The sequence below is a fragment of the Benincasa hispida genome, chromosome 9 (assembly GCF_027475165.1).
Source record: "Benincasa hispida cultivar pf3 chromosome 9, pf3_genome.v1.1, whole genome shotgun sequence".
Taxonomy (NCBI): domain Eukaryota; kingdom Viridiplantae; phylum Streptophyta; class Magnoliopsida; order Cucurbitales; family Cucurbitaceae; genus Benincasa; species Benincasa hispida.
The window spans coordinates 99,939,376-99,952,894 of record NC_143486.1 but is presented as its reverse complement, the minus strand read 5'-3'; the positions used below and the strand labels follow the sequence as shown (position 1 = coordinate 99,952,894).

General features: G+C 33.0%; 1 protein-coding gene across 1 annotated transcript; it reads left to right on the top strand.

Moving 5' to 3' along the window:
• Positions 1-5,866: 5,866 nt before the first annotated feature.
• Positions 5,867-12,423, top strand: LOC120086839 (arginine/serine-rich protein-like protein). The gene is made up of 12 exons (XM_039043649.2): positions 5,867-6,301; positions 6,580-6,648; positions 7,245-7,333; positions 8,007-8,053; positions 8,134-8,214; positions 8,306-8,471; positions 8,590-8,821; positions 8,937-9,002; positions 9,782-9,898; positions 11,324-11,393; positions 11,481-11,512; positions 12,077-12,423. The coding sequence occupies exons 1-12, from the start codon at positions 6,078-6,080 to the stop codon at positions 12,138-12,140; spliced, it is 1,257 nt and encodes a 418-aa protein (XP_038899577.1). The 5' UTR covers positions 5,867-6,077; the 3' UTR covers positions 12,141-12,423.
• The last annotated feature ends 1,096 nt before the right edge of the window (positions 12,424-13,519 follow it).

Genomic DNA, 13,519 nt, shown 5'->3' with positions numbered 1-13,519 from the left:
AATGTGATTTCACCAGGTTTAAATGAATAAGCCCACTTTTTGGCGTCGTCACATAGTGAAAATGGAAACAAGGTGAGATTAACTTATTTAGGAGTAATTTGGGGAATACAGACGCGTTACAGATTTCGATGAAACTCCTCAAATGATTATGAGGATCTTCGCCTTGTCTTCTTCCAAATTAACCAGTTGTCTTAATCATTTAAAGCATAACAGGTTTCATTTCAAATTTGAAACCATCTAGTATTGTTCGCATGATCCCAGGTGAGAAATCATATAGGATTGATGAAGCATAGTCCTTGATGGGTCTATTGCAATCATTAGCTACAATAATGGGGTTGGCGAGAGCATCCACATTATCATTGATTACTACATGTGACTCTTTTGGATTATCTCGTTGATCAATCATCCTTTAAGCTCTATTCCTTTATCTTTTTTTTTTTTAAAAAAATAATAATTTGCCATTATTCTTCTGTGAAAGGTCCTATCGATCTCTAGGTCGTATACAAGCCCAGGTGTAGATCCCTCACTCATAAAACGTTTGTACCTTTTTCACAAATAAAGGTACAATAAGCCAAAAATGAGCGGAAAAAAAAAAAACAATAATCTTAGTGCTCTTAGTTATCGCAATCCCCAACAACGACGCTAAAAATTTTATGCGTTTTAAATATGCGATGGAGTAAGTGTTATATGATGTCTTATTAACGCATTGTTTTACCTAATTAAACCCAAGTATCAGTCTAACTAGAGTCCTGGTGGATATAGGGTCGAACTCAAGGATTGCGTTCTATCTATGCGATGGCAAATATTGTTTCAATCTTGGTGCGAGTTGTTTACTAAATATGCGATGATTTTGATCCTATTCTATTGCTAAAGTAAATAGCGATGAATGCGATGGAAATCACACTTGAAAGTGAAATAGTCTGTGCGAGAAGTACAAGATTCGAAGGAATGAATGTAGGGTTGAGAAAAATATCTACTAACATTCCTAAGTAAAAGCATAAATCATGCATTCAAGCAAACTGCTCGAAAATTATAACCTATACCTCTTAGTGTATTTAGCCACAATATCCTATCTCTAGGATGCATGCAATAAGTATTTGTTGCAAAAGATGTTTCTTTATTTCTAAAGATGTTATCTTCTTGCTTTGTGAGGTCTAGATCCTTAGTTTTTTCAAACCTAGATTTAATCTACTTAGAATAATTTTTCGACTTATTCAAATAGTTTATAAAGCATACATAAAACAAGTTAAACGCATGATTAAGTCTTAATTCATGTTAGTTGCAATGTTTCTCAACCTATAAATAAATTAGTTGCTCATAGTAAAAGTCGAGGAGATGGATAAGAGATAAACTATAAATGCACTCATATTGAGAAAAAAAAAAAGTATTTCAATGTTTACACAATACAAATGACAGCTATAGAAGAAAAGAGATAAAGACAGAAAGTCAAGTCGTGGTATGCAATTCATTGCTCCCTCCGACTCTGTGGACGATTGCTTCATAGATATTGTGTTGAAGGTTCTCTTTTTACTTCCAGAGAGGAATTCTAAGTTTTCACTTAAAATTTCACAAGGGCTTAAAGGGGAAGTGTTTTTTAAGTAAGAATTTGGATAGAGTTTTTCTCCAATGTCTTTGTTGTTTTGCATGAAAAATTCATTTGGGTATTTATAGGCATCAAGGAGCAACTTTTTCTTCTCTTATTAATGATTATGCCGATAAAGTGCATGAAATTTCATACCCCGATGCGTCACCTACTCCATGTCAGAAGTTTAGTGGCTCTGTCTTGAAGCTTTCTTGTCAGCTACCAACTTGGTTTCTGATTTGACTTTCACCACCCATGCGTCATGTCACCCTTTATCGCATACGGCTACCAACTTGTCCAACTATGCAATTCCAATGTTAGCGTCAAGAATTCTTTGTGATCTCATAAGTAGATTTCTTGCACCCAAAAAGCATGATTTTTATAACTTTTGTAGATAAAGAGACTTTGTGCATGTGTGATCGCACGATATAATTATTTTTATGAATTCCTTATTAAGTTATCGCATTTTCAGAGTTTTTTTTTCTAATTGTTTTAGATGAAAAAAAAAAGAAGATAAAATGGTCTGTATTTCTACAAGTTATCGCCCCTTATATAAAATCCTGGATGCACCACTGATCATATTTTATGTTTTCGTTTTCATTAAGTTCATCAAATATGTGTTTGACAAACAACTCAAATTCTGTTTCTGAAAACTGTTTTCGGATCATGTGAACCAAATAGTGCAAATTTCGAGAACAATATTTTTATGTTTTCATTATATCCAAGTTTTGAAGTTTAAATTTTAATTACATTAAATAAAGATAAAACCATTTTAAAAATACAATATGTCAGGTTGTAAATGAATGGATGAAAATCTTTCATTTTTTCAAAATGACATTTAAAAACAAAACAATTTTGCATTGTTATACAGGGGAAGAAACTCTACCTTACAAATCTTTTGAAGAATTTATATGTTGAATTGGGATTGAGCATTGAGCACCACCATTGGAAACCTACCTATTATTGCTTGAATTGAGGCTATGGAGAATTGTGGGATTCTGTCTTTTAGGATTTGGGAATATCACAAAACAATTTTTCAAATGTGGAATTGATCCCACATTTTCTCGTAACTTCCCTAAATGGGGAGTTAATTTGTTTAATTTAAATTAAATTAAATTTATCAATTAAATGATCATTTAAATCATATTTAAATGATTTCCTCTCACATCACCGATAGTTTTAATGTACATTAATTTTAACTTATAGTTTTGATTTAATCAATTTAATTAAATTCAAAATTAAATAAAACAATTAATTAATCATCCAATTAAATATCACATCCCATTTGAATCATATTAAAAAACAGTTCTCTAATTTACTTATAGTTTTAATGCACATTATTTTGAAACTATAGTTTTCAATATGAATCTTCTTCATATTAAATTAATATTTGAACTTCTTTCAAATATTTCGTTATCTCATTTATTGATTTTGAATCATATCCAAAATTAATAATAAAGTCTAAAATTAAACTTTATATTAAAATATATCGACATACATTAAAAATTTCTCAATTTTGAATTTGAATATTTCAAATTCAATTTAATGACAAATTACCTCAATACCCTTTACATACTATAAAGGGACCTAATGGACTTGCAAATCAGAAGTTTCAACGATGTAAGATTAATTGGCTAAACTCGTTAACCAAATTAATCAATATTCGTTAACTGTGGGTACATTCCACTAAAGACCCATGACTGCACTATTCACCACAGATATGTTTGTGTCAACAGATATAGACTAATAATAGCAAGTTAGTCCTTTAAGAGTGTTCGTAACTTCACCTGAGTCAAATTACCGTTTTACTCCTAGGTTATCTCTAAATTTTTAAGTACCATTGCTTCTCTAATGAACAACCTGTTTATGGTCTTACCATTAAACAAAAACCCTTATGGGCCAATGAGAGGGTAGGACCCTTTGTTCAAGTTTTGAGACACCACTTACGGGAACAATCATCTACTTACCCTGAAGTCGGGAATGAGTGAAATTCATCTTGTATAATCATGTTCCTAACTACCCACTCGGACTTATCCCAAAATGGTAGGTTTATTGAGTCAGCGAATTGGCCACTCTCACCCATACAAATCAAAGAACAATCTCTTGTGAACAAGAGTTCATAATATACTAAGGAGTAGACTAAGTTGCCTAGGTCATCATATTGAAATAGAAACCTAACTAGTCAATGGAGTTACATCTAGTGGTTCATATTTTGCGGTACAGTATTATGCAAACTCATTGCATAAGATACCCTCACTCACATGTCTCCCACACGAACATGTTGGATCAATGTGTTTATATTAAATACAAAGCGGGTCGTATCCATAGTATTACCAGGATGAGGTACCCAATGTTATCCCTATACTATAGACCCTTTAGACTGTATCATGAACATTGATCCTTGTATGTCTCTACAGTTCAAGACTCATAAAACAACCTATGAGGTTAGTTTATTGGATTTTAGGGTTAATGAGACAAAATTAAATAAAACATCAATAACACTTATTGACAAAAGCATTATCAACTATTTATTAATGACAATCATTTAATTACATGCACCATCTATGAGTTTTAGGGTATAAAACACAAAAATAAACTAAATTCATTTTTCTTAAAAATATAATATGTATCATGTAATGTACTATAAAGTATATAATATTACAAAATAATAATTATATAATTTTTTAAACATAAATCATATTCATAAATAAGTTAATAATAGTTTATTGTCAACTAAATATTAATAGATAACTACAACTAGTTTTATGATTTATAAATATATAGTATCAAACATATCTTAAATAATGGTTTAAATTAGAATTCAATTTCTGAATCTGCTGTCAAACATATATTTGAAAACATTAAATACAATTTTATTTTCATCAAATCCCTTGTTTTCAAATCTATATTTTCAAATTATCTATCAAACATATCTTAAACATTTCAAGTTCTACCTTCAATCAATTTTTTTTTTAAAAGTCAATCCATATTCTAATAATCCAACCATTTAAAAAAAAAAAAAATTAAGAAAAGGTTTTCATTAGGGGTGTTCGTGGGTTGGGTCGGGTCGGGTTGAATGACTTTTTAGATCAAACCTAATTATTCGGATCGTAAATTTCTTCAACCCAAATAACCTCAAATAAACCAAACCCAATCCGATTATGAAACGTTTGGGTCGGGTCGGGTCAGTTTACTCGGATCATTTATTTAAATTTGTGTTCTAAAAGAAAGTAAAATGTTAATATGTAAAAAATAAATTTAATTATTTTTCATATATTGAATTAAGATTAACAATCAATTTCAAATTATATAATGTAAAATCTCTTTCTAAAGTGCTAAAAAAACTATTTTTAGGAGTTGTTGGAGAATAAGTTATATATCTAATGAAATTGAATATAAAAAATGTATATCTATTTATTAAGTAAAAAATTATATCTTTTAAAGTTTATAATAAATTGTGTTGGTTCGAGGTTGGCTTAGATTCTTTTAGGTGAACTCACTCATGAACCCTAACACATAAATTTTCTGTTTATTTGACCCAACCTAACCCAAACTATACAAATTGAGTTGGATGGATCGACTTTTTCGGATCATCTGATTTTTTGAATACCCTTAGTTTCCATAAACTCAATGTACTAAAAGTAGGAGTCCAATAAAAAAACAAAAAAACTGAAAATCCAAAATAATCAAAATAGATTCAATGGTTTGGTTTGGTTTTTTAGTATAAAATTGGGCATATTGATTTGTATTTGGAGAAAATAAAAAAGTATTGGTTTGGATCGATTTTTTATTTGGAAAACCACTAAAAATCAGATATTGAAAATAAACTTTTCATTAGGAGTTTTTTAATATTTTAATTATTATAGTGTATGTATATTTGATGTTCAGATAAAAGACCAATTATTATCGAATATGTATGTTTTTTTTTAGAAAAATTGTAAAAAAAAAAACAAAATATCACATTTCAATTTATAAAAAAAATAAATAAACCCAATTGTAACATAAAATTAGTAAAAAGGACTAATTCAAAACAAAGTGGAAATAAAAAATAAAAAATTAGAAGAAAAAGGGAAGATGTCAACAACCAAGCACTAGATAATAAACTGATCCAAATAAAATCAATCCATCAATTTTTTTTTTATTAGACATTGATTTGAATCCCTATTTTATAAAATCGATTGGTTTGATTTTTGGTTGACCCAGACAAAACTATCACACCCTAATTAAAAAAACAATCCAACGTAAACTGTATAAGACTAGCATCTAGGTGCGTCCCAATTTCTCTATTATTTTTATTTTTATTTTTGTTTGTTTGTTTGTTTGTTTCTTTTTTTTTTTTTTTTTTTAAAAGCTTGCGTTTCATCTCTCCCTTTTTGGTCATTTCACCTCCGTGTGGAGTTACATCTCGACTATTTTTCTGTGTTGCTTCTCGTTTAATCGTTTCTGACGGGTTTAAGCTAGGGTTTCAATCTTCACTCTGCACCTATTGCCGGCCATGGCGAAACCAAGCAGAGGCCGTCGCTCGCCGCCGTCGGGGTCCGGTTCCTCCTCACGTTCCCGCTCATTCTCCGGCTCTGACTCGCGCTCCAGTTCCCGTTCGCGCTCCAGGTCTGCATCTGTGTCCCGCTCCCGCTCTCGTTCCAGGTCCATTTCCTCCTCTTCGTCTCTCTCTCGGAGCGGTAGTTCTCGGAGCCGAAGCCCTCCTCCTCAGAGAAAGAGGTTCGTCTCATTTGAGCTTGCATTTTCGTTTCGGGGGCTTACATTTGGTGCTTATTGCTTGTCAGTGTGAGAGGAAGTATCAGAATTAGGTTTTTTTCTTTTATGTCTGGAGTCTGGTAGATTAAGCATTTCCCTTTATGTCGCTGTTGATTGGATCTTCATGTATTTATTCGAAGCCAAGTTTTGGAATGATTACGTTATAAAGAAACAGACGGCTTCGTATACCAAATGTTGATAATTTTCTTAAGCGGTCAATCACAGTTTCATTTGTTTTTCAGTCCGACTGAAACAGCTCGGCGGACTCGCGCTTCACCTCCACCAGCTAAACGAAGTTCTCCGCCACCCAGGTTTTAACGCCTCCTTCTACATTCTACAGTCAAATCCAACTTCTAATTTCGTTTTCATCTCACTGACATTTATAGTCTCTTCATTATTTGTTCATGGCATGCATTTTCCAATAAGTCGAACATCTATGATTTGGCACGGTTTTTGGATGCTCGCCTTTTGTTAAAGACTTTCGAGGCTCTTCAATGTTTCTGCGGTTTGTTTAACAAGTTACAAGTCAGGGATGGCTAGGGAACAATTTCTAGGATTTCGTATATCTTTGCAACTACGATGCTTCATTTTGGACATCCGGTCAATGGATTAACACCATATGCCGTTGTTTGCCGTTGTCGAACTTGAATGTGATAAACCATGTTCTTTTAGCTTTAGTTGACTTGCAATTGTAAATTTTATCTTTAGTAATTTATCACCACTTGCAATTTTTTTGTCATTGACAATTACAAAACTGACATATACATTTTGTTTATATTAATATTTCCTTTCGATGTGCATTTATATATCAATGATTTATGTTCACCGCTTTCTTTTAGTGATATTTTCCTTGTCTGTCTGTCATATTTATATAATCTGTTTTTCATACTGTGTCTATTGGTTTCAGGAAACCATCTCCTGTCCGCGAGTCACTTGTTCTCCACATTGACGCACTAAGTAGGAATGTCCATGAGGGTCATTTAAGAGAAATCTTCAGTATGGCTTTTCACTCGCTTTCTTTAGGCTTTAAACAATTATTGCAGTGGACCAATGGACTTACGTTTACATTCTTTTTTAAACTTTACAACTTAATGTTTAATACATCCATTAAACCAAAGTGCAAGACTAACTTAAGTTTTATTTCTAGCTTCAACCACATCATCGAAATGATATTCATATAACACTGACTTCATGAACTTGGTATTTTGTATCACCAAAAAAAAAAAAACTTGGTATTTTTTTGTGTAAACATATGTATTTATGTAGTAGATTCAACTCAACGTAGTCTATATGTTTGTAGTGATCATTGACCATGTTGTTTTCTCCTTAATAATTGATTAATTTGTCATATCAATTACTCTTCCTTCCACCTGGTATGTAAAGTTACTGCATGCTCATTACTTTCCTCTCAGCCGTTTTTAAACTAAAGATAGTTTCTTTTTATGAATATATTGCATGGAATGAGTTATAAATTTGCTAGTCTCATTTAATCAAAAGGTTCACCCTCAAATATGATTTTTCCTCCAAAAACCTCTTTATGGCTCAGTAGACTTGATGATTATTAGATTTAATAGGTAATCTGTTATCATTTTTTTTCCTTTAAAAAAGAAGTATAGCTCACGAATTTCTTTATTTCCCCCCCCCCCCCCCCCTTCTTGATACCCTTTAGGTAATTTTGGTGAAGTTGTCAATGTCGAGCTAGCAATGGATCGCACAGTGAGTTTTTAACATGCATATTGGATTTGAAGAACTTTTTCTTGAATAATATATCGATGCATCTGTTCTAATGCTTGCAGGTCAACCTTCCTAAAGGATATGGATATGTTGAGTTCAAAACAAGATCTGATGCTGAAAAAGCCCAAGTGTACATGGATGGTGTAGGTTTGCTTAAATGTTCGAGTACTTGAAGTGCATCTATTGATATTCTCTCATAACTGGGGAATGATTGTGATGATTGGCTAAATGTAGGCCCAAATTGATGGGAATGTTATTAGAGCAAGATTTACATTGCCTCAAAGACAGAAGATGCCAACACCTCCTAGGACCGTAGCAACCGTTCCAAAGAGAGAGGGTCCTAAGCTTGACAATGTTGGTCCTGATGCTGAGAAGGATGACATGAAAAGGCAGAGAGAACGTATGACTCTCAATAATTATAAATTTTTAAATGTCCAGCTGTTTCTGCCTACTATTCATTTTATTTTGTATGAGTATGTATGTTATTTTATTGATTTATGTCTGCTCTCTTACACCAGCTTCTCCTCGTCGAAAACCTCCTTCACCTAGAAGGCGCTCGCCTGTTGCTAGGCGAGGTGGGTCTCCTAGAAGACAGCCCGATTCTCCACGCCGTCGTCCGGAGTCTCCTCCACGTCGTCGCGTGGAGTCTCCCTTTCGTCGCGATTCTCCTCCTAGAAGGAGGCCTGCATCACCCATGAGAGGCGGCCGTTCCCCATCACCTTTAGCAAGAAGACATAGATCTCCTCCAAGGTTGACCATCATTCCCCACTCTTCAACCCTTCCAGCGGCACACACACACACACACAATCTATTTCATTTTCTTGAAATGGCAGGAGATTAACATTGTTTAACTTTGGTTGAATAGGCCCTCTCCAAGAAGAATTCGTGGCAGTCCTGTTCGAAGACGTTCACCTCCACCTCCTAGGCGCCGGTATTATGCATTTGACTGTTTTCAGATATTGTTGTCTTTTCTCTTGCACTTTGAATGATACACAGAGATGTTTATTTTTCCTAACCTCACAAATCTATCATTTAATGTCACGGTTTACTATTTATGCCTTATTGCACAAATTATGCAGAAAAAAAAGCATATGAAATATCAATTTTCGCTTTGCCTGCTCCCTCCCCGTGTCCACTAGCCCTCCCGTCCAGAGTGAAGAGACCTCTGCCCTTCCATCCCTTGGATAGATAGAGTGGGAGGGCAGAGCTTTTTTTGGTCAATTTCTTTTCAATCTTGAATTATTGTTTTTAGAGCATGCGTTTCCTTTATTTTAAATTTTTTTAGCATCGCCAGGTATTTGAAGAAGAATAAAAATTGCATCAGGTTTTGTTTGGTTCTGTAGTTCTTGTTGGCCATTGATCATTTTGTTATGCCTTGACACAGGTAACTGTGGTTTTTGGGTGATCCAAGCAAATTTAAAATAATGCTATTGCCGACTTAAAATGAAGTATTAACTAATAGAGTATCTCTCGGTGTAACTGTTTAAAATTTTACTTCGGTAATTGGAAGAATGGTGACTGAGGGCATGATAACTTTCTAATGTTTGAGAAATTAACGCATTTGAGCATGGCAGTTAGAGCTTTTGATTGCTGTTCACTGTGATTGAGCATAGTTTTTACTCGAAAGTGCTGTGGTCTAACTCAATGGTTTCAGTTACATTTTTACTAGGTACATGAGAGTTGCATAATTAAATTGTGTTTCTTTCTCAGTACACCACCTCGGCGTGCTCGTAGCCCTCCAAGAAGGTCTCCAGTTGTTCGTAGACGAAGCCGTTCACCTATTAGAAGACCAGCTCGATCACGTTCTCGATCATTTTCACCACGGAGGTAACTTGATGCCAAATGAATTTTTTTGTCATGACCAACTAACTGGCGTTTAAAGGAAAACTGTTAGTATGTATGGATTTGAATACCCCTTTTCCCCTCTTGTCATGATCAATTCCTTTTTTAAGAAAAACTATTTCATATTGATTGTGCACTCTGTGTTTGTGGTGGATAATCTAAATGACGAAGTAGATCACAGCATTCCCTACCATGGGCATTGATCAAGAAGAAAAATAATCACAATGAACCTTTCTGAACATCCCCAAGTGAGAGCTATGAAACAAATGAGACGATTCTCCTTGCTCTTCTATTTTTCCATCATAGAGTCTTGCTAGCACTGAGCTAAAGAATTATAATGGTGTAGCTGTGTAGGAAGTTGGTGAAATTGTTGTGAAGTTTTGTTCTCACTTTCCAAATCGTTTTAGACAACTCTTGAGTAATTACTCTAGATTTCGATTTGGAAGTCAACTGCCCGTGTTTCAGCATTCCATGTTCTAGAGCCTCCTGCCTTTATGTCCCGAGGGATCCTTTCGATCTAGACAATGGGGGCCGGCCCTTCTAGCGAAGGTTATCTAAAGTTGAGCATTCTCAGTACGTCTCAGATGCTCTTGGCTACAGTTATAGCTACCATTTTCCAAGCCAAGTTTCTTTCAAAAGAAGCAAACATTGGCAGATGTGTTATCTTTTCTCCAATTGTCAAACCGAGAGACCTAGGCCTAAAATGCTTTGATGTCTGGTCTAGTGGTGCTGGGGTTTTATGTATATATTATAATGATGATTAGAAACTAAGCTTTAAACGATCCCAATTTCCTATCATTTTACCTAAAATTTTGTTTAAGAAACAATAATCAGAATCGTCCCCAAAGTCTTAAAAAAAATGTGTAAATAATTGCATATTAGTGGATAATATTTGTATTGTATAGTTAGCTTTTTGAAAAGGATGCTAGGAAAGTTAGCTTTTTGTATTGTGGTTAGTTGGCTTGGTCAATATCTCATATCCTGTGTTCCATTTTGTGGGATTTTTGGTGAGAGTAATAATAAAATTTGCAGGGGTGGGCAAGATCTTATAGCGATGTTTGGTACCTGTAAGATTCTATGTTTCTCTTTAGGCTTTAGCGACTGGGTCATTTTGTAATTACTCGGTAGGTCTTATTTTATTGGGGTGGTCCACTTTCTGTAGATTCTATGTTTCTCTTCAGAATGTTGGTGTAATTTTTCATTTCAATGGAAGTTTGGTTTCTCAATTAAAAAAAGAATCATACCATCATTTACTTTACGCTTCTGTGACTGTTTACATTCCCCTAACCATATTTTATTTCCACATTGCTACTACCTTTGTTTGTTTGTTTGTTTTTTTTTTTTTTTTTTTAATGCCCGCTGTAATCCATTTGTTTATCTTATAATTTTCTTATGGTGATCTCTATCCAGAGGTCGGCCGGCAGCTGCTGGTAGACGTGGGAGATCATCCTCCTACTCTGGGTCACCTAGTCCACGCAAGGTTTGATCTTCCCATTCTTACCCCTTTTATTGCTTGTTTTTCCTTGCATTGGTAGTCGCTTCACTTTTCTCTATTTTATGTTTACAGGTACCCAGGAGGGTATCTCGCAGTCCGAGAAGGTAATCCTATGCATTACACAAAATATTGATGTTTCTTGAAAATGAAAGAAAATTTTTTACGTTCTCGAAGACCTAGTTTGCTCTAATTCTATAGTATAAATCACAAAAAAAAATATATAGGTGCATCCCGGGCTGCACCTATGTTTTGTACGACCTACCAAATTGTTTAATCATTATCTGTCATGTGACAAATTCACTTTATTTTTTTTAATATTATAATTCTTTTTGTTTGTGATGGGATGAGAGTGAGATGTATAAAGACAATATTTTCCCAAACCTATAAACTAAAGGACACCATTAATGACCTTACATGAACAAGACTTGTTCTATAGTTTGTACAACTGTGTCTTTGAGTTGGATATTCTTTCTCCCGACCAAGCTTCTAGATTACCGAAGAGTAGGTGCTCGAATTATAGTAAGTTTAGCATGACTTTCAAAAGTAGAAAGCACTTGTTAAGTGTGAACTTGACCATCTAACCAAACACCATTAATTCTCTCTTAATCTTATATAATGAATGTAGATATATATTTAACTATTGTAGTGTGTGATTGTTTGGTGTGTAGGCCGTTGAGAGGGAGAAGCAGCAGCAGGAGCAGTAGCAGTAGTTCTCCACCTCGTAAGCCATAAGGAACTCTACACATCTCTCTCTCCCAACCTCCCTCCCTAATTCCCTCTTTCGTTCTATCTGTGTATTCCAAAATATGCGACTTTTTTTTTTTTTCTCTTCCTTGCCCTGGTAAAGAGCTTTCTTGTACCAAAAGTATTTGGATTAATTCTCATTTTGGTTTGTTTGTAGTTAGTTTTTCTTGTTACTATTAGATTAAACATTTAGATATACTTTTCTAATTGCACTCTGTACTATTATTACACTTCTACTATTGAAAAGTCCAGACGTGAAAGTTCCTCCTTTTCTCCTGGGTTTTAGAGGATGCCCTCATTTTTTTTGGGTGATGCCTTATGTTCCTTTTTCTAATATTGTTTTTGTTAATCCAAACTTACTTTATAAGTTTATTTGTGGCTTTAAGTTATATTAAATATTAAATTTATACTCTTTAACTTAATTTGTTTAGTATTGAATAAATGATCATAATTATCACGTTTATTTGTCCCAAGCCAGATTCCACAAAAGAAACTCTTAATTGAGACTTGAATTTCCAGATTACAATAGAAGAAATGTTAAATTTATATTAGATATTTAGCCAGCATAAATGTTAAATTTATATTTATTAATTAAAGTAAGGTTAATTTTTTTTTGAAAAATATAGGAAAATAAAAAAATTTATTTATAAATATATCCAAATGTCACTATCAATGAATGGATTGTGGATCATGATAGATATCTATGTGATAGATGTTTATAGTGGTTATAGTGATATTTTGTTATACTTGAAAATATTTTAAATAGTTTTATCATTTACAATAATGATCCTTTATTCAAATAGTAATAATTTTATAAAATTAAATGTCAAATATCATCTGAAATTTTCCCATTTCTTCAAAAAAAAAAAAAAAAAAAAAAGGTTTTTAGATCCTATCTTGATTTTTTTAAACGTGGGATAAAAATTAGATAATAAATTATAGGTGGAATGAGAAACTGTCAAAAAAAAAAAAAAAAGGGAAAAGAAAAAGAAAAATTTAGAATAGTTATTAAATGAGATTTAAACCTTCAAAATTTCTTTTTGTCCTTAAAATTTTTTCTATTTGGTGAATGAATTTTCAAAATTTCTATTTTGATTCTTAAATTTTGAAACCAATAATTTTTTAATTCTTTTGTGAAAAAAAAATTGAAATGAACATTTCACATACTTAAAATTTTGACATTAATTTGTTAATATTCTTTAAGTAAAAATAACTTATTTTAAAAATTTAGAGACCAAAATAGATCTGTCCTTAAAATTTAAGATAAAAGAAACTTGTTGAAAATTGATTGAAGCATGATAAACTTGAATTTTTAAATCCATTTCAGCTGAAGTGTTATTTGACCTCATTTTTATAAAATAAGATTT